The following is a 21,019-nucleotide window of genomic DNA, read 5'->3' as shown; positions in this document are numbered from 1 at the left end:
ATTCAGATTTGTAGCTTGGAGCAGTTGGTTTTTTGTGGACAATGGATGACCTGTACCCTGACAGGCTATTAGTTATTAAATATATATCAGCTTATGTATCTGGCTACTTCAAATTAATGTTGTTCATACAAGCATGCAGTAGTCAAATAACATTGGTGAAGTATTTTTTAAAAAGGCCAAATTGGATTTATCCTTCAGTTTTGACATTTCACCTGAGTAAAGAAGATGCATTGTGCATTGACATTTTTGAACTCCTTAAAAAGAAAATCTTTTATTATTTATGGTGGTTGACTGACATCAGAATCTTTTGTGGCTTGTTTCCATTATAGTGAGCTGTTCTATTTCATAAAAAAAATGTAATATCGCCAGGCAACCACTCTGTAAATCCTTAGTGAAAACCAAAGCTTCATAGTTAATACTGCAGAGTAATAAACAGTGTTTTAAAGCCATGCTACTCAGGATTCTTAATTTGGATTTTCATACTGCACCTGAACATAACTTCAAAGGTAAGAGTAGGTCTTTTAGTCTTTTTGGCAATCTGGAGCATGTCCTGCCTGTACATATTGTTGAGTACTACATTTGTTTGAATCATTACAAAACTTTAAATGGATAAGGGGTTGATGCAGAGAAGCCAAGTGAAGGAAAGGCTATTGCTGACAGTAATCTTCTAGTCAAGTTCCTCCAAATCATTCTCAAGACTAATTCAAAGTGAATGACCATGACTGTGAATGTCTACGCATTTGCAATATCATGCGAATCTTTCAAATTATTCACTAGCTTTGGTTTGAATTTGAGAAAAATTACCAACTGTTGTAACAGAAGTCAGCTTTTGGGTATGTTTACAGAGCTTGGTGTTAACCCAGGCAGTACTCTATTTCTGCTGCCTGGATGAAAGCATTCTGTTCATGGGTGTATAGATACAATTTTCCTTTTCAGTTATTGTAAGATGTTCTGGCAGAATGGTTTTTTCATTTGTTGTTTCTGTTATTACCTCCTTTAAAATTTTTACTGCGAAGTTGAAAAAATCTACATTTTTTCCTTACTCTTCTCCCATTAGTAGATTTGGTTTAGTTATGTTCAAATACTTGAATCAGTATTTATTGTCACGAGCAAGTCATGAAATTTGTTGTTTTGTGGCAGCCCCCTAGTGCAACCTTTCAAATAAACAACTTACAACAATAAAAAAGTAAGGCAGTGTCTTTGGTTCATTGATTATTCAGGATTCTGATGGCAGCAGGGAAGAAGTTGTTTTTAGGCTCCTGTACCTTTTAACCGATGGTAGCAGAGTGAAGAGGGCATGGCCTGGTTGGTGGTGGGGGGGGGGTTCCTTTGAGGATAGAGGTTGCTTTTTTAAGACACCACCTCTTGTAGATGTCCTTGATGGAATGAAGTCTGGCACCTGTGACCAGCTCCTAAGCATTTATAGCTGATATCCATCCTCTGGATGGCTGCTTGGAATTCTCAGTTTATTTTACCTTGATAATCATTCCTAAAATTGTATCCACAGGACAGAAATCTTTCATACTTGGTGATCTAGAGCACTCATGGGTAAATGGCTTTAGGTTGGTTAAATCCAGAACAAATTTACAATTTGAATATGAAATTAAAGCAAATCTATCATGGTGAGTTAAAATGAAATATTTTGTGCAAATTATAACTGAATTTTTTTGAGGCATGGATAGCGTAGTGGATAGTGCAACACTGTTACAGTGCCAGTGACCGGGTTCAAATCTAGCATTCTCTGTAAGGAGTTTGTACGTTTTCCCCGGATGCTCCAGTTTCCTCCCACCCTTAAAACCCACCTGGTTGTATGTTAATTGCATGGTATGAGATAATGGGCTGGAAGGGCCTGTTAAATTTAATTTAAATTTAAACAACAAAGAAAGTCACAGGAGTTGTAAAAAAAAATAATTTAATATTATTGCTGAAATATCTGCAGTGCTTGTAGTTATGAATAGGCCCTGCAGGATATTAACTCAATGAGGGAAATGATGGAGTGGGTTTACAACTGAATTGTAATAAACATCAAAACCAACATTTTGTGTGGACTACTTTGCAAATTTTAGAATAGAAGAGTCATAATTTCCCATTCTCAATAATAAGAATGTAATATTATCTTGTTTATTAATTTGCTGTTACATGGAATACTACAGGAATTACATTTCGGGATTTTATCTCTGGTTTGGTCATCTGTCTGAAAGTATTTGTTTATCTGAATCGCTAAAGACCTCAGCAGCTCTTTGAGTATATTTACTCAATTATGTGAGATTGTTAAAACCAAAACCTAATTTCAGCACAAAGCAAAATATTTTATGGTTTGAAAAAATATATTTTTCAAACTATGAACATTTTTGGAGCCTATCTCTGAGTATGCATTCAAGGGGTGAATGTAACTCTTGAACACATTTGAAGAAATGGTCATCTTTTGTCTTTGCTTCCAGGGACAAAGAGAAGATTAACAAGATAGTAAATTCACTGGGTCTATCCATTCTGCCTCGTGATTCACGACACACAGATCCAAGAGTGCATCTCAATGCAATCTGCACTCAGTGGCTTCCCATCTCTCAGGCTGTATTGGGTATCCTTTGATTATATCACGTAGTATTTTATTTGGATTTCACAATAATGCACCATTGGTTTTGATTGCAATAATGTCAGTAAATTTTCTTTATAACCTAATCAAACTAACTGAAATAGAGGTAAAACATGAAAGTCTGCAGACACTAAGGTTGAGTAAAAATACATCACTGGAGAAACTCAGCAGGTCATAACAGTGTACTTTATTTAGCAAAGATAAAGATACATAACCAACATTTTGGACTTGAGCCCTTCATCAAGATAGGTATTTCAACTGAAATGAACCCTGTGTGTGTGTGGTGTGTGTGTGTGTAGATCATTAAATGGCAAAATCTGATCTGTTAATCACCATTACTGGGATTTGAGTGGAATAAAGTACACAATTTCAAAAATCAACACCTCTAATATAAATGCTAAAATGAAACTACAAACATTAAAATAAATGCTTTTTTGAGAAATGTTTAAACATTGTTTCACATCTATGAACTGTCATGTTTAAATTTTAATAACACTTGTAAAACATTTAAAGAAGTTTAAAAATATACTTTACAACCAGGAAACAAAATGTAGATAAGGAAATTTGCATTTAATTAAGGGAGAGATTTATGCAGTCCATTTTTTAAAAAAAGCTAATATCAACTTCATGCATATTAATAAAATTGTTTGTAATGGTTACAAATCTAACTGATAATTCATATCTATCACAATGAGATCAATGTTTTAAAATGGAAATCGCTTGATGGTTAAAACAGGCAGAAGGTCCAGGATCTGAAATTTTGAAGCTTCTGAACCTGTGCTTTAGCATTCATTCTTTCATTTCACTGACTGATTTGTTCTGCAGGTGAATTTCAAAGTCTTGCTTCCATTTATTTACTTTTACAAGAAAACAAAATGGACCTTTCCAGCGTATTTTATAGTTCAGGGGTAAAATAAACCTCTAACTAAAATTGAAGATGGCTGATCATTCACACGCTGTCTTTTGGTGATGGATTCTTTCAGGATGTAGAATGATGAAGCAATGGGTTTCTGATACTTCAAGGGTGCTTCAAAATGTGCAATCCTTGCTTTGTCAGGCTTTGTTAGTTTGATTAGGTTAATTCATGCACATCATTGGTTTGGTAGAAAATTATTTTCTTTAGAAATTTGGATACAAAGCTAACATAACATTGTTCATATCCTGGTATGTTCTCAGTTGGAATAGGCTCAAGGGTAGTCAAATGTTGCATACTTGAACATAGCCTTTAGCATACGAGGATGAGTATCTGATCAACCTTGTGGTGCACACACGCCCTAGGTGCATAATGCTGAGATCACAGTCGTCCATCTGCATCAGAGAAGTTATTTTTAAAGATGGTATTACTCAGTCAATAGCACTCTTCCTGCTCTATATTAAAGTCTGAATTTTAACTGAGAGTCACCAAAAAGCTGCAGATGCTGGAAATCTGAAGTAAAAACAAAATGCCGATTAAAGTTCTGTTTTTATCTCTGCAAATATTGAATGGCTTATTGTCAAGTGCATCAAGCTGCAGTGAAAAGCTTATACATGCAAGTCAACCCATCCATAAGTTAGTGTGACAATAAAACAAAGTGCAGAATAGTGTAAATCGGACAAAGTACAATTAAGCAGTGCAGGAGCATAATCTTTTACCAATAAGAAGTACATGCAAGAATCTGATAACAGTAGGAAAGAATCTGGAAGTTCATGTTTTCAAGCTCATGTATCTTCTACCTGATGAAAATTACCAGGGTGAGATGGATCCTTTAATACAATGCCAGCTTTCCTGAGGCAGTGAGTGGTGTAGATGGCGGGGGTGGGTGAGGAGAAGGTTTGCTTGAGGAATGGCCTTGAACTGTATTCTTGTGACCTCGGGCTGAGCAAGTTCCTGAACCAAGCCTGACTTAAGGAGGACTTCTGCATTTTTTTTGATAATATATTTGAAAAAGAGAGCTTTGTTTAAATCCTTAACTATCTGATATTTAAAAATATATCCAGGGAGTTTTTGAGTTAAAACTAAAATAATTTAATATATTGAAATGGGAACGGAGTAAATGTGTGTACGGGTTTAAAAAATGTGCAAAGTTCTGGATAAAAGGATTGTGGATCAAATAATGCAGCATGGTGTTGAAAAGACTGTAGCAGCACATTTATGCAGTGGATTGGAGGCCAGGAAACCCAGTGAGGGATTAACTAATGTTTCTGGATGGAAGGAATGTTTTTATCCTTGGGGAACAGGGTTCAGGCCATGGCTTTCCTTGATGTATTAAAATACCTCAGAGTCCTCCAAAGTTCCGAGGTCAGGAGACACGCTGGAGACTACAGATGCCGGAATCTGAAGCAAAACACAATCTGCTGGAGGAACTCAGCAGGTTGAGCATCATCAGTGGGAAAAAAGGAATGGCTGACATTTTGAGCCTGATCTCTTTATCGAGGCTCGTTAAATGTGGTCGATAAGCCAGTGTAAACAGGACACGGTGTGAAGAGTTGGACTGGGGCCCCATAGGCGATTGGTGAAGCCGGACAGAAGCAGCAGATTGGCAGATGCTAGGCACAGAGAGAGGGGGGCGGGGGGCAAGAAAAGCAGATGGAGGAAGATGAGTCATACAGGTTGGAATGAGTGGATGGTTAGAAGATGAAGGCTACTAATGGGAATGGTGGAGAGAACAGATGGAATTGAAGTGGGGAGAGGAGAGTAGACAAGTAGTGTTTTCCTTGCTTCTCTTTATCTTTGTCTGGCATCTGCCACTCCTGTACCTCTCTCCATTATGTTTCATCTCTGTCTGGTTCACTAATCCAATGTCGGGCCCCTGCCTCACCCCTCCTATTTACACTACTTCTGTACTAACTTACCTAAATTTTAATGAAGAGCTTTAGCTCGAAAAATGGACCTTTTTCTCCCACTGATGCTGCTTGACCTATTGAGTTCCTCCAGCCGATTGTGTTTTCCTTCCACAGTTTGGTCCATGAGCGGAAGGGGATGTGCTTTGTGATCAGAAACCCGAAGGAGTATGGCTCACAATAGGGCATATTAAGTATCTGCAAAACTTTGCATTCAGGCCAATGTTCTAAAAGCAACAGCTCCTCAAATTTCCTGGAGATTTTAAATGACAGCAAGTGGCAGAGCAATGACCATCTATTAACTTCAGATGAATTCACAAGATTTTTCCGGAACGAATGAAACTCCTGGAAGTAGCAGCTTGCTGGCTGAGTTATACTTGGCTTTGTGGAACTGGATCATCACAGACCCGCTGAGAAATTAAAGAAACTTGGCATCATCTCTCTCATCTGCAAGCTGAAGTGGAGCGTTTGTTCACTGTTCAGTGAGGAAGACGTTTATTTCCAAGTTTATTACCAATCGAGTCGTATCTGGTTCTCCCAGATCAGATTTACCCTGATGTCTATCAGAAGATCTCTGACATCCTGGTACTATTTAGGTGTACAATTAGAGGCAGGAGAGGATTGCTTAATTGGCTTGCATCAGAAGAAAACATTACATGATTGGCACAGTCGTAGTAACACACTCCGACTTAAAAGGTGGGCAACATAAAGTTTCCTCATCTAACCTGGAACAAGGCTGATTCTTCACTGCCATATTAGTGTAGCCTTGAGCTAATCCATCAGAAAGAGCAGTCACCAAGTCATCTTACTTTTCATCTGAAGATTAAAAGTAGATCGTGCTCCAAGCGATGCCATGAACATGTCTTGTGTGACTCTCCAATTTTGTGACGACCTAGTGTGTGGCTGCATATATCTCGGGTTTTCAAAAATGCGTGCCACGACACATTATTATATTATCCCTGGTTCTGATCAGGTTCCTACATAATGTTCCATTCAGGTGGGTCATGCAGTATTGCCTATGCTTTCTGGTAAAGTTTGTGCAAGGTTGATCATGAGTCAATCGAGCAAAAGGTATGCCCAGAATCTTCCAGCGGACCCGCTGAAAAATGAGATGGTTGGATCCTGTGAGGCTACGTCTACATGAAGAGAACCACAGCTAATGTTTAAGGTCGAAGACCTATCATTTGTTTTCATGCCCTGACAAAGGGTCTTTGGCCTTTAGCTTTGTTTCTCTCCCCCTAATGTGGCCTGAATCTGCTGAGTATTTCCAGCATTTTCATTTTAGATTTTCAGCATCTGCAGCTTTTTTTTCCATTTTCATGTGATCCTGTCAGATGGTTCCCTGAGCTGACTGTCCAGAGTCATTTGAAAAATTGCCTTATGTTCAGACTTTTCAAATAAGCACTAATTCTGTCTGCTGGTAAGAAAGCTGTACCTATTAGTTTCTTCATGCATTGGTGGAATTACAGGACCACCGTACACTGCTCAGACCATGGAACTGTCATCCATCTTCTGAAATGAGTGTTTGCTGTAAAGGGATGCATGGGTCTTTGTCAGGGTTCATCCTGAACAGCTGCAAAACACATTCTCTGCGCTCTGCAGTCTGTTCCCAAGGATGCAGACAGAGACAAACACCAACTGCTGCTGGAATATTAGCAACTTGGTGAAAGATGGCCCATCGGCCTGCTGTAAACTTACTGGTCTTCCAGTGCTAGTAGCTACCCATGACCAAACTCTACAGACTGGCATATTCCACGTGGTCTCCACAAAAGCCTGTGGTGTGGAGAGATCACAGTGCAAGTCCCACCCATTACTGAGCACTGATGGGCTCCGAAACTTAGTAATTCCCCCTCTGCCTAGAAATGACTTAAGTGACAAATTGATGTCATACTGATGTAAAATAAATCATGTAGTGCTGTCTTGATCAGTGAATGGTGGCTTCTGAATATACTATACAAGTGTTAGGATTAAGCATATTTTTGAAAAGTGAAATGTTTTTAGAAGGATTAAAATGAATGGTCTGATAAAGTCAAACATTTAGCGGTGTCTAATAATTTGTGAGTCGTGAGGTCAGGAGATGAGAAAAAGATAAAATGAATCACCAGAAGTTTAATTTTAGGGACAAATATGGTGCAAAATGTAAGCTGGGATATACAGCAATAAAAAGGCATGGCTTTATTACAAATCTGTCAGATGTTTCTTCAACAAAATTAAGTGTGTCTGCTCTTTGGCCAGGAAAAATGCAGATGGTTCAAAGACATTGGATCACTTCCCTGGTTTTTTTGAAAAGCTCCATAAAACTATAGGAAAAGTAGTAAGTAAAATAATGTTATGTTAATTAAATGATCATATGTGGAAGTTCTGACAATCTCTGCTCAATACTGGAGACTCATTGGTATCTAACATTTCAAACGCTATTAAAATAAAAACAGCATCATGATGGGGTTTTCAGCTCACCTAAAGCAATAGTTATGAATTGTGGCAGAAAGTGAAATTATTAACAGAAAAAAAAAATTCTTCCCTTAGTTATCTAGATATATTCAATGGTACAGTTTATGTTCCTTAACACAGTCCAATAGCAATGGTATGCCACAAGCTGCCAAGCCCATTGGATATTACTGTAGAACGGGTTGAAAAACTCATGTGTACTCGCAGCAGAAAATTTGATTCATTGCCTGCCGAAACCCAAGCGCTCAAACAAGGTAAATGACCATGAATCTCTTTTTTGTAATATACAAAGTTCATATAGAATGCATGCATAACATCACATGCACACCTGAGATTCTTTTTCCTGCAGGCCAAGCATTATTCTACATATTGGTAATGCAAACTGTACTCAAGAAAAAGAGAGAAATGTAAACAAATTGCAACACAGAGAAGAAAAAAAAAATTCAGTAGTAAATAATGTGTAAAGTAAGAGTTCTTGAATGAATCTCTGACTGAGTTTGTGGTTTAGGAGTCTGATGGTGGAGGTGTGGCAACTGTACCTGAACCTGATGGTACGAGTCTTGTGGCGCCCATACCTCTTTCCTGACAGCAAGAACAGAGGATGTCCTTTGTGGTGTGGATCCTTGATGATTGCTGCTGCTCTCCGATGGCAGCATTTCCTGCAGATTTTCTCAATGGTAGGGAGAGTTTTCCAAAATTACGGAAGAAGAAGATGCACAACCTTTTCTCTTATATTTTGAACAAAATTGCTTTTTTTTTAGGATTTTTAGACATTTAATATAATCATTTGCAGATCAGTTGCTTCAGTCATTGGTGTACAGTAATCTATTTTTGTAGGTTTTCAGTAATACCATTGTTCACTGTTGGCAAATCGCCTGGAAGCTTGCAATGTTTTTTCTACTGGTATATTTACTTGTCAGCAAAAATGAGGCTGTGACATTGCTGGACAAGTGTCATTTTTCTTTTATGCGGAGATCCCTGGTATTCTGTGAAGTGTAAGATTCTCCTGCTTCTTCTGAGAAGACCCACATATTATGTCATCTTGGAAGCAAATGCAATGTTTTGGCAAACCTTTTGAAAGGAAGCCAGAGAGCTGTTAAATAACATGAGGTTAACCTGGGCTGTTGTTACAGAACCTGGAACTTTGGCCACGCATTTTCTCTGAAATTTGTGCCCAAATGAAACTCAGACACCGCTGCTTTCACATGATCCATATCCCTCTATTCCCTGCATATTCATGTTTTTATCTAGAATCCTTGAAAATGCCAGTGTCTCATCAAAATTTATTGTCATGAACAAATCATGAAATATGGTGATATGCAGCATCTTCATTCATTTTATACCATCTTACTACATCACTGGAAGAAAAGCAATAATAGTGCAGAGAACTAAGACCGTGTTTTTGGTTCATAAAATTATAGATTATTCAGGAATCTGATGGCAGCGGGGGAAGCAGCTGCTGTGCTCGCCTTTAGACTTCTGATGGTAGCAAATTGAAGAGGGCACGGCCTGGGTGGTGGGGGTCTTCGAGGGTAGAAGCTGCTTTCTCAAGACACCTCCTCATGTAGATGTCCTCAGTGAAGTGAAGTCCTGTGCCGGTGATGTTGCAGGCCGAGCTAACAACTCTCTGGAGTTTATTCTTGTCTTGAGAGTTGGCGCCTTCATACCAGGTTGTGATGCAACCGGTCAGAATGCTCTCCATGGTACACCTGTAGAAGTTTACAAGAGTGGTGACATGCTGAATCTCCTCAGGTGCCTAACAAAATATAGCCGCTAGTGATCCTTCTTTGTGATTGTATCAATGTGATGGCTCCAGGACAGATCCTCGGAGATGTTGACACCCAGAAATTTTAAGCTCTTGAGCCCTTGATGAAGACTGGGTTGTGCTCCCCTGACTTCCTTCCTCCTGAAGACAACAATCATCTCTTTGGTTTTGCTGACGTTGAGCGCAAGGTTGTTATCAATGAGCTGATCTGTCTCCCTCCTGTACGCCTTCTCATTGTCCTCTGTGATTCTACCAACAAATGTGGTGTTGTCGGCAAACTTGTAGATTCCATTGGAATTGTGCCTGGCCACACAGTCGTGAGTGTATAGCAAGTCGAGCAGTGGGCTGACATCCTTGGGATCTGCCTGCGTTGATAATCAATGAGGAGGATGCGTTGTTTCCAATTTGTTGTTTTCAATTCCAACCTCAACTCTGAGCAACCAATTCCAGGCATGTACTACTTTCTGTGTGAGGGAAAAATTCCCTTAAACACTCCTCTCTGCTCCTTACTTAAATGTGTGTCCTTTAATATATGATAATATATTTCACGAAAGTGATAAATTTTATATTATTTCATGATATCTATTGGTAAAGATAAAGAACTAATAGGAAAAGGCATATTCTGGATTGAATGGAATTCTTGTTTTGGCACTTTTATGGATCTGCATTGATTTTGATTGTCACGAATTAGAATGTTTTTGTTTGCAAAATGTATGTATTAAATTAATATGGCAATGTGAATGGAATTGCAGTTTTACAATAATTGAGTATCAAATGGTACTCTTTTGTGTTTCATAACAAACGGCATCAACTGCACCACTAACATTTTGAGGAAGAAATATTAGGAATTTCAGTGGCTACATTTCAGAGATTAAGCAGTTGTGGCCAAAACTCAATTAAAAACCTGACCGTGCAAGTTCAGTCAAGATTCAAGTACAGCAGCAGTTTGTTGAGATTGTGAGTTTTTTTGGATTTTGCAACACTAAAATACTCATTGTGGATACAGCACACAGAAACAATTTATCAGGATTTGGCACAACTTGTCAGTCCAATGTTTTCCTGTAGGCAAAAATTCAAGAATTTGCACACGTGGGAAGTAATGATATGACCATTGGGGCTGTATGGGGTGTTGTTGTAGTAAATTCCCAGTTTTTCCAACATTGATGGACTAGCATCCCTTCTTAGGATAGTCCGTAGAGATACAAATGGAGCATACTTCATCAGCAATGTCTGCTTCAAGAGACAAGGGACATGGTAACACCAGTAGTTTTCATTGTGTGGAAATGTGTTGGATAAAATGGGCTCAATTTTATCCTATTTCAATGTTGGGCGGGCTAAAGATTGGTGCCTGTAATGACTATTGTGAATGCAAAATTGTTGCAGGCATGATGATCTTCTCCACTGCTGGTAGTGCAGTGCAGTGCTCCCTTTGTGGCCTTCTCTACATCAGGGAGATTGGGTGCAGACTTTGAGATTGCTTTGCTGAACAATTCATTGTAAGTGACAGGGATCTCCCTGTGGGCAACATTTCAATTCATCACCTCATTCTTGTGCTCACATGGCCTTGGGTACCGTCCCACCAAGATGACCCATAAATTGGAGGAACAACACATGGTTTTCTGTCCTGATACTCCAACCAGATGGCATTAACATTGACCTCCAGTTTCTGCTAGCTTACTCTGTTCTCCCTCCATTCCCTTTCCCCTTGTCTTCTTACCTCCAGCTTTCCACTCACTTCCCTCACTATTCACAGAGTCATTTCTTCCCTTGCTTGCTGGTGTGCCTTCCCTTCCTATTACCTCATGCCTTCAGGTCTGTGCTCCTCCGTCCACTCCTCCCACCCCCCCCCAACCATTTTGTTTGGGTGCCTGCCAACCCTTTTCCATACCATGATGAAACATTGGCGATGTATCTTTGCTATATAAAGTACACTGTTGGATCTGCTGAGTTTCTCCAGCATTGTGTTTAAACTTTTAGTACAAATAAAATATTATCTCTGTAGTTCTTCAAGCATTCACAGTGCCGTGAATCTTTTTAAGCATTTCCATTCTGTTTAAATAGCACTATTGAGTGCATCTGCTTCCAGAGTAGTGTTTTTTTTTTCCCAGGCATGTTTGTGAAATTCAGGTAAGCTTGCACACTGGAAAAAAACAACCAAAATCCACTTAATTCTTCTCGTCGCCTGAATTAATATGTGGAAGTGTTTGGCTTTTCTCTTGTTGCAAGTTCAGAACTCCCTGTTAATCTGTAGATTGAAACCTGCAGTATCTTCCTGTTGTTGACAAGAAGGGGGGAACCAGTCATGATCTTACTAAAAGGCTGAATGGCCTACTGTTGCTCCTGCTTTCCAGGTTCTATTTAAATAATCGAGACCTTTAAACCTGTTCATGGTAGGAATATTAGTTAGAATATGTCTATAGGCCCAGCATATGTAGAAAACCCACATGATCACTGTGTGACTTTTAGCTACGTTACTGATCCCTGCAGTTCACTTCTCAGAGGCCACCATTGTTGCTATTTCAAAAACTGAACTTGGCTTCAGGTGACAGTATCCTTGTACATTTAGATGTGGTTTAGCTGTTAAGTACTGTTGGAGAATGGTATTTGTTGCATTCATGTGCCATCAATAAAAAGTTCAAATTAATTGGATGGAATGGAAACAAATTACCTCTACATACAAATAATAAAAATAAGGGCCTTGAGTTTTATTACAGTTTTGGGTAAGGAAATTGGCCTTAATTTAAATTTGATGTTGCAGAGACCTAACACAATACAAATTTAAAAATAACTCTTATATTTTGTTCGATAAAATAGATTTGCTTCCGTCAGTTCAAAAAGAACTGATGCAATGGTTCAAAAAAATATGGAGCAATTTTTTTTTTTCAAGATTACACAAAAATACTGGAGGTACTCAGTCACACATCATTCTATATGGAGCGAAGATACAGATACATAACCAATGTTTAGGGCCTGAGCCCTTTATCAAGGTATGAGCAAAGAGCAGGCAGGCACCTGAATAAAATGGTGTGGGGGGGGGGGGAGGCCCACAGACAAGAGGTCACAGGTTGATATGGGTGGGAGGGCACAAGGGAAAAAAGCTGAGAAGTGAGGGGAGGGCAGGGATAGCCCACCCAGGGACGTTCATCATCCCACCTAATGAGTCAAATTATGAAAGTGAGCTAGAAATGGGCCCCAAGTCTTATCAAATCTTGATTTTTGTGGCATTATGCCTAATTTTCTCCAGATACGCTATCTCATTTTCACTGCAATGATTATGGTATGATGACAAATAAATGCAACTTGATTTAAAAAGGACATAATATCTTTTTTTTTTTGAAACTTTATTTATTAATTTTAACATATAAAGAAAGTCAGTAATTCACTTACAAAAAAAATACAAAACGAAGTAATACAAATACAAAGTAACATAATTAATGCAATACCAATCTCAAAATCTCCCCCTGACAACTAAAAACTAAAAGAAAAGAAACTATTTTTAACCCCTAAACCCCCCCTCCCCACCCTCACAATAAAGAGTGAAGAATTAATAGTTAGTATAATAAGAGAAAAAAAAATTAAAAAAATATATATATCTTAAAAAGAAAATCAATATATATATTTTAAAAAATATTAATTAAGTATTAAGTATTAGTCCACAAAATTTTTTATATAAAACTATATATAAAAAAAAACAAAAACAAACAAAAAAAAACTTAAAACGAAAAAAAAAGCCAACTAATTAAAAAAAACTAAAAAAAGGAAAGAAAAAAAAACATATATAGAAAAAAATATATATATAAATGAAAAGTTTTTTTAAAAAAAGAAAAAAAATAATTAATTCAAACTTATTTAAATTGTATATAATCAATAAATGGGGTCGACTTTAACTCGTAAAAAGACATCTTATCTTGTATAGAAAATGATATTTTTTCCATGACCAAACAAAACTTCATCTCTGAATACCACCTATCTAAAGACAATACATTGGACATAATATCTAATAGTCATTCATTATGTGTAGGTGGGAACTCATCTTTCCATTTTAACAGATTTCCTCTTCTTGCTAATAAAGTGGAGAATGCTGTAACCACTCTTTGATTAGAAGATTCAAAAAAATTATGCCTTTAGAAAAACCAAGTACTGCAAGGACATGGATCTAAGGTGATCATAAACAGGATGGAAAAAGTTCTAAAAATGTCAGTCCAATATTTTTGCAAGTTAGCGCAAGTCCAAAACATATATAAACAAAGAGGCATTGAATATTTTACATTTGTCACAAATTTCAGCAAGTTTGACTTTGGAGAACTGGACACAATGTAGCACCTGGAATTGGATAAGACTATGCCCTAGTTCACAATGAGGAATCGTAAATCAGGCCCAAAATTGAAGTCCATTCTTCTTCTGAGAAAGATATTCAGATCATTCTCCCATTCAGTTTTAATTCCACTTAAATAACTTGCTTTCATATTCAATAGTTTATCATATAAAGCAAATTGGGGACGATAGTTAACCTATCAAGTTGACATTATTTCAGATACTATCAAATTCACTCTTAAGCTTTTAACATTTCCTGCTCTTCCTGATCCACATTTTATCGATGAACTCTTTGAGTTACAATTTACTCACATTGGCTCTTTTTATTCATTGAGGATAATAACATTCTAGTTTTCATTGACATTGGAGCAATTTATTTGTCTCTGTCTGATCTTTAGTGTCCAGAAATGAAGGAAGTCTTAAACATTTTATGATATGTCTTAACAGAGCAAATATCGAGATAGAGAATCAAAAAAGTGAAAATTATTGTTGAAAGACAGTTAATTTTGCAAAACCCATCATCATATTTTTAATCTAGTATCTTCTCAAGTTACAGCAGCAAGAGCAATTATCTTTGTAGATCTTGTTTTGAGATTGGTGGATTATTGACTGATAATTCCTGAAAAGTTGACAGCACTTCGATTTCAAAACTATGCATTTTTTAAAAGGTTTATAGAGTTTAAAATCGTATTTGGGAACACACAGTCGCATTTTGCCAACTCTGACATTTGCCCTGACTAAAAATAAATGTGTGCTGCAGAGAGATGTATTGTTAATTTTCCTCATCTCCAAAATTCTGTCTGGCAACATCAAAAGTTGGCCTGTTTTTGATAAAATGACGACGTAGACAGAACAATTCTCAAGGTGGTAATCAGAAAGAAAAAAATGAACTTTGAAAAATTAAATATGGATATCAGTGGAATTTTTTTTATCATGGAATGAACAAGTGAAACTTCAGGGCACCAGAGGTTTCTCAGCAGGAATTATGATAGTTTGCCATTTAAAATTCAGTTACATTTACCTCAGCTGAGCTTTGAATGTTGCACTTGGCATTAAAGTTTGCATCCTATCAGATACTGCATGGAATATATCAGGATCACATGGTGTGAAGGGATCTTTAAGAAAAGAGAAGGATATTCATGACAGGAGCTTTCCTGTGTGGGTGCCAAAAGCCTCATAAATAATGAGGGTGGATGCTGACAACTTTGCGTTTTTTGCACCTGCACCTTTAAGGGACATGTTTGCACATAGTATAGCAATATGCAAATTTTAGTGAATTTCTTATGTTAGTATCTCTATTGGTTTCTTTATCTCTTTTGCAATTTCAATTGACTCTACATAACACCATTTATCACAAAATATTATTAGAATTTATCAAAAGACATTATAAATCGTCATGAAACACGAAAGTCTGCAGACGCTGTGATTGTAGTATAAACTCAAAATTGCTGGAGGAGCTTAGCCGGTCTCGCAGCATCCATAGGCGGTCAAGATATTATCATCGACTTTTCGGGCCTGAGCAAAAAGCAGGCAGGTTCTCCTTCCCCTGCCTTTTCTTCCACCTTCCCCTAGCCCCTTTATTCAGCCGCCTGCCTGCTCCTGAAGAAGGGCTCAGGCCCACATTGTCAGTACCTCTTAAGCGCTGTGAGACCTGCTGAGTTACTCCAGCACTTTTTGTGATTTTACTACAAATAGTCATGGTGTATTAGAACACTCTTTGTGGTCAGATAATTGTTTTCAAAAATGGACCATAAAATTGGATGTGAAATGCTTAATTTGTAGTACTGCACATGCCCAATTGCTTCCAATTTCACATGTGAAATGCAGAGTACATTTAAATGTGACTTATGCTATTGACAAATTTGTCAGAGCTGCAGTGTTTGTGTCGCTCCTGCCCCATTGAAATATCAGTGCTCATGAAATTAATTTGATGGTGGCACTAGTAAGTTTCAAGATTCTTTTATTGTTATGTAATGAAACAGAAAATGTGACATTACACAAAATTTCCTTTCATCTACCATAAGGTTGGCAAAGATTCGCTATTAGCAGAAATTGCCTAGCGCCTCCTACAGTCAAAGAAAAGATAGTCCCTTCAGTCACTGAGTGTCTGGATTTGCCTGCAGGGTTCCCTCAGCCACACAGACCAGTCCAAACCAGATCCAAACCTCAGCGTCCTCTCACTTCTTGGTTTCGATAGCTGGTGCACCTTCAGCCAGTCTCCAGCAGTCCACAGCCTAGTGCGAGTCCCTTGACTGCAGTCGCCAGCAGCTTGCATCCCACGTGGGTTCTTTGCCTCGAATTGCCATCAGCTCGCCGTCTGTGTGATCTTCATCCTCTGAGCCCCTCACCATTTCCTCTGCTTCTCTTTCTCAAAAGGGGTGGGGGGGGTGGAAATTGGTGCTCTTCCCATTTTCTGATGCCCTGCACCAGTCCTCTGCTTCCCCGTTGTGAGTATCCAGACAATGCAAAATTTTAATCACAGTTGGAGAGCTTATTTCTAATGATTAGGACCACCAACTTCTACCTCCCCATTGTAAAGGATCTTCAATGTCTCCCTGGTTTGTTGAATTGATAGGGTAGAGAATTTAATTGTTGAATGCCTTTTGAAGTTTCTGAAGTTGTGATGTGCTGTGTCTATGAGTTATATTTTACTTGAACCTTCACCAACTGCATTGATCAAGATAATGCACATTGTGCAAAATTCCTACGTGCTGCAGCTGAACAGGTACTTGTAAAGAAAAACTATATTAGTAAATTAATTGAATTAAATGAAAAGAAACAGTTAAGATATAGGATAGAAAATAAATAGTCACAGAAATCCTTGTCCAAAAAAATGTGGCTCATTAGTGCAGATAGTCATTTTATGCTGTCAAACCTGTTCATGATAAATGTTTCAAGGGAAGGTTCAAGAGTCTGATAGTCATGGGAAAGGAAGTGTTCTTGAATCTCGAGATACTGATTTTCAGGCTTCTGTATCTTCTGCCTGAAGGTAGCAGTGAGAAGAGGGTTTGACTAGGGTGATTGGGATCCTTTATGATGTTGGCTGCCTTCTTGAGAGCACCCAGAGGAAACCCACACAGACATGGGGAGAACGTACAAACTTATTGCAGCGCCGGGTTGTTGAAGCTGTAACAGTGAACAGCAAACAGCTTCACTAATCGTGCCACCCTCTATGCCAACCGGGCTGCCCTCTATCCTAACCATGCCGTCCTTAATGTTCATGATAAATCAAAACATTTAAAAATTATTTTTAGTTTCTATTGGTTTGATCATTGCTGAGCACAAGACAACAAAAAAGGCTTTGCTCTTCTAAATGTTACGGACTAACAACCCTTGTAATTTTCTAAGAGACTAAAGGGACTTTGTTAGCACTAACAAAGGAACAGCAATGGAAAATTCACCAGATAATGGTAAATTCAAATTAATAGTTTTTTATTAAACTATTAATAACATACCATTTCTTACATATCTCTAAACTTAACTGCACTATCCTCAAAAGTAAATATGTGAGTGTTAAGTCCCAAACTCTGAAAAGTCCATTTTAAAACTTCAGCATCATTTTAGTCTTGCTTGAAGGTCTTAAATTTTCAGTTCATAAATAATTATAAAATGCTTTTAAACATCATATCTTCAGGGCTCTTTAAACTCACAATTCTTTTGATGAATTGTCCTTCAGAAAGAATCTTCAAGCAGAAGTGACCATCTTCTGGGCCACAAATAAATCTTCTGTGAATAGGATAATATGAGTCTTTTATTTTGAATGAAGACTTTGGAATCTGTGTTCCCAAATGATGAAACTGCCCTCTTTATCTTAGAGACAGCAGAAGTAGGTATCTCTTTTGAAATCTACTTATTCTGTGTGTCGTCGTTTGCCCCCCCCCCCCCCCCTTTCATTAGAAGTAACACAAAACAGCATCTATTCTGGTTACTGTAATTCAACCCTGTCTTCCACATGGTTCTAATTCCAGGGTTTTGACTTCTGTTAACGTATCCAAAAATGTCTGAATTGATAATATATTTATCCAAATCATGTGACATTACATCATCAACAAGGTCAGTTCCAGTTCTTGAAAATCACATGACCATATACTGGAATCCTTAACAGTTTTAGTTTTATTTCTGCAAAACTTCTATTCTGACCTCATCTCTGTTCAAGAAGCTTAATTGCTTTTAAGAACACACCTGGTATTTGAGTTTCAATTAAAAACATTCTGTTCCATTTTGGTCTGCTTTCCAGACGCGTCGACTCCATGAATTAACCCTTTTCACTGAGTACAATGGTTCTATATAAATGTACTATGACTTGTGTGTGTAACCTTGTAACCAACCCACAACTAACCTAGGACATATTTATATGAAATATAGCTTAACATTAACCTAAGTATTAATATTAAGACAGATCCATTACATATTTAATTGGATATTTATATGGGCTGTGAGGGAGGAAGGGCTAACTTGATCATGGGGTAAGTTTATATAGGTTGCCACAATAATGTAGGCTGAAGAGCCCATACTGTGCTGTTTCTATGTTTAAAAGAGTTTATTCAAGATTGAAATGATAGGCTGCAATACCTTAAGAAAATGTAGCTACCCTGTAATCACCATATATTTCAGTGTACAAGTCGACCTTCAGATAAGTCAGGTCCCCATTTTTAATTTCATTTTCATGGCTTTATCATATATCGGGCGTATAAGTCAACCCTCAAAAATCGTGTTGACTGAGCTGTTGGGCATTGCTGGTAGGTGGTTGTTATCATGGAGCCTCCAGCAAAATGACAAAAGTATGAAGCAAGTTATGTTAAAAGTAATAGAAGTGGGGAAGAAATCCAAGTTGGTTTTTTTTTGGTGTTTCAGGAGTTGTCGTATGCGCCAACTCTGTCGAGTGATTGTTTTTTTTTAGTTGAATTTAAGGTCTCATTTTTGTATCTGGTGTGCAAGTCGACCCCTGATTTTTGATTGCTTTTTGAGGGTTTCAAGACTCGACTTGTACCCCGAAATATACGGTAAATAAGAACTTAATATAGAGTTGTTTATTTCTTATGAAACCGGATTGAAGTACCAGGAACAATGTGTTGATGTCCCTTTAATATCGAGTTTTTAACACTTGTAAAAGTTGAGATCGAAGAGTTGATAGCTAGCGTCCCAGAATAAGGAAGCAGCTATATTTTATTGCCTGCTGAAATATTAGCATCTTCAAGTTGTAAGGTAAAACATCATGAGATGGGAATGTGTAAGGAGTTACCCTGTGCAGGGCTGTAACAAGATGTGAATGCATCCTTGTACTTACAAGATAAGAGAGACATTGATGGATTGAGAGGCAGGAAGCTAGCAGGGAAAGGATAGCAACAGCTTTAGTCATTGGACAAGTAATGATATGATGATGTTCTAAGCACGTATCCAAGGGTATAAAAAAATCACCATTTTGCTGATAATGGCAGAATGCATTCTCCGACTAACATTGTTAGTTGCAAGTGTTACAATCCGGTAATAAAGAACAAAGAACCCTGATTTCGACTCAGTCTGGTGTTTGTCTCACTCATTCATGAACGAAGCAGACCTAACAAAGTCCACGATAGGACTGGTCAAATTGGAATTCCAACAGTAGTTTTCAAAGTCAGTGGTGCTTTCCCACTGTTTTAGAATGCTACCCAAAATGATGCATCTAATGGTGTGGGCGCTCCAGTGATAAGGATAACCTAGCAGACAATTTGAGCACAGCAAAATCCCACAGATGGCAAGGAAATGGATCTGCAGCATTAGCACTGAGAGTGAAAAAGGACTCTGAGAGAATGTCTGCAAATGGGGCTTTCTGTGCCCACTTCGTCTAATGCATCATTGGAATAGTTCTGCATTCTCTTCACGTTGCACTGCATTCTCAACTTAGAGGTGTACTGACCCGAGAATAAAAATTGAACCTTTTCACAGTAGGACTGCTGCTGAGGTGTGCCTGACAACCACTCTAATCAAATGGCCCTTTTACAGTGAGATTCCACTAAATTGGCATGCTAATGACCCGTGTTTAAAGCCTTGTCGGGTCAGATCAGAGTATTCAAGTGCGAACTTTTACATAGGGACACGGCATCCCAGTGCAAAGGAGATGGGACCTGAAGCATTACATGTTGGCGTTCTGGGAAGGCGGGTAAGCCTTTTACACTGGAGCCGATACGAAATGCATTGTCTCTGACCTTGACGGATAAGTACCGGGATGAAAATGACCCCTCATAATGTGTTCGTCATGTTCACACAGGTAAGTAAAAGAGCAGTTAATCACTGTCTTTCAAGAGCAGTGTTAAAAGGGCCAATGGATTAAGTTGCTTCCAATTATTTACCCCTTTAATTTTCACTTGTTCAATTTCATGCTCTAAAATACTGATTCTTTCAAATCTTTAACTAAAGTTATGTTTGAATTGACCTAAAAAAATGTTCTGCTGCCCTTGCACTTCTGATGTGGAGCTACCAACCCAGAAAGCAAAGGATTAAAATATCCCTCTCTGACAAGATGGTTGACATAAGAAGTTTGAATGGAGAAATTGGCTTAACTGCTGCCATCTGTTGGTTGGACGTAAAGTACATAAATGACAATAATTTAAAAACACAGAAGTCTGCAAGTACTGTGATTGTAGTAAAAATGCACATTAAATGCTGAAGGAACTCAGCCAGTCTCACAGCGTCCATAGAAGGTAAAGATATATTACTGATGCTTCAGGCCCTTCTTCACAGTTAAAGCAAAAAGCAGGCAGGTGTATGAATAAAGACAGAGAGAGAAAGGTAGATTAGTGAAAAGGGGAGAAGTCTAGACCAATAAACAAAAGGTGTTAATTGGATATGACAAGAGGAAAGGCGAGAATTGATTTTAGCTCTGTGAAAGAAGACGGAAAAGGGGAGAAAGAACAGAAGAAAAGAGACGGGAACAAAGAAGGGGGGGTGTGACTGGGAGACGTTTAATGAAAACCAAAGAAGTCGACGTTAATGCTGTCCAGTTGGAAGATGAGGTGTTGTTCCTCCAATTGCAGGTGGCCTCAGTCTAACAGTGCATGAAACCATGGATAGACATGTCAGCAAGGGAATGGGATGGGGAA

General features: G+C 38.1%; 1 protein-coding gene across 4 annotated transcripts in view; it reads left to right on the top strand.

Annotated features, from left to right (window-relative positions):
* efl1 (elongation factor like GTPase 1) overlaps nucleotides 1-21,019 on the top strand; it is a 219,356-nt gene that overhangs the window by 49,444 nt on the left and 148,893 nt on the right. For all 4 annotated transcript variants that reach the window (XM_069911660.1, XM_069911662.1, XM_069911663.1 and 1 more), the window contains exons 10-11: nucleotides 2,442-2,578; nucleotides 7,993-8,115. In XM_069911660.1, the coding sequence (XP_069767761.1) occupies nucleotides 2,442-2,578; nucleotides 7,993-8,115 (260 nt within the window). The remainder of the gene's footprint in view (nucleotides 1-2,441; nucleotides 2,579-7,992; nucleotides 8,116-21,019) is intronic.

Source organism: Narcine bancroftii, chromosome 14 (assembly GCF_036971445.1).
Source record: "Narcine bancroftii isolate sNarBan1 chromosome 14, sNarBan1.hap1, whole genome shotgun sequence".
Lineage (NCBI taxonomy): Eukaryota > Metazoa > Chordata > Chondrichthyes > Torpediniformes > Narcinidae > Narcine > Narcine bancroftii.
Note: the sequence above shows the minus strand (reverse complement) of the source record. Positions and strands in the feature narration are given on the sequence as shown.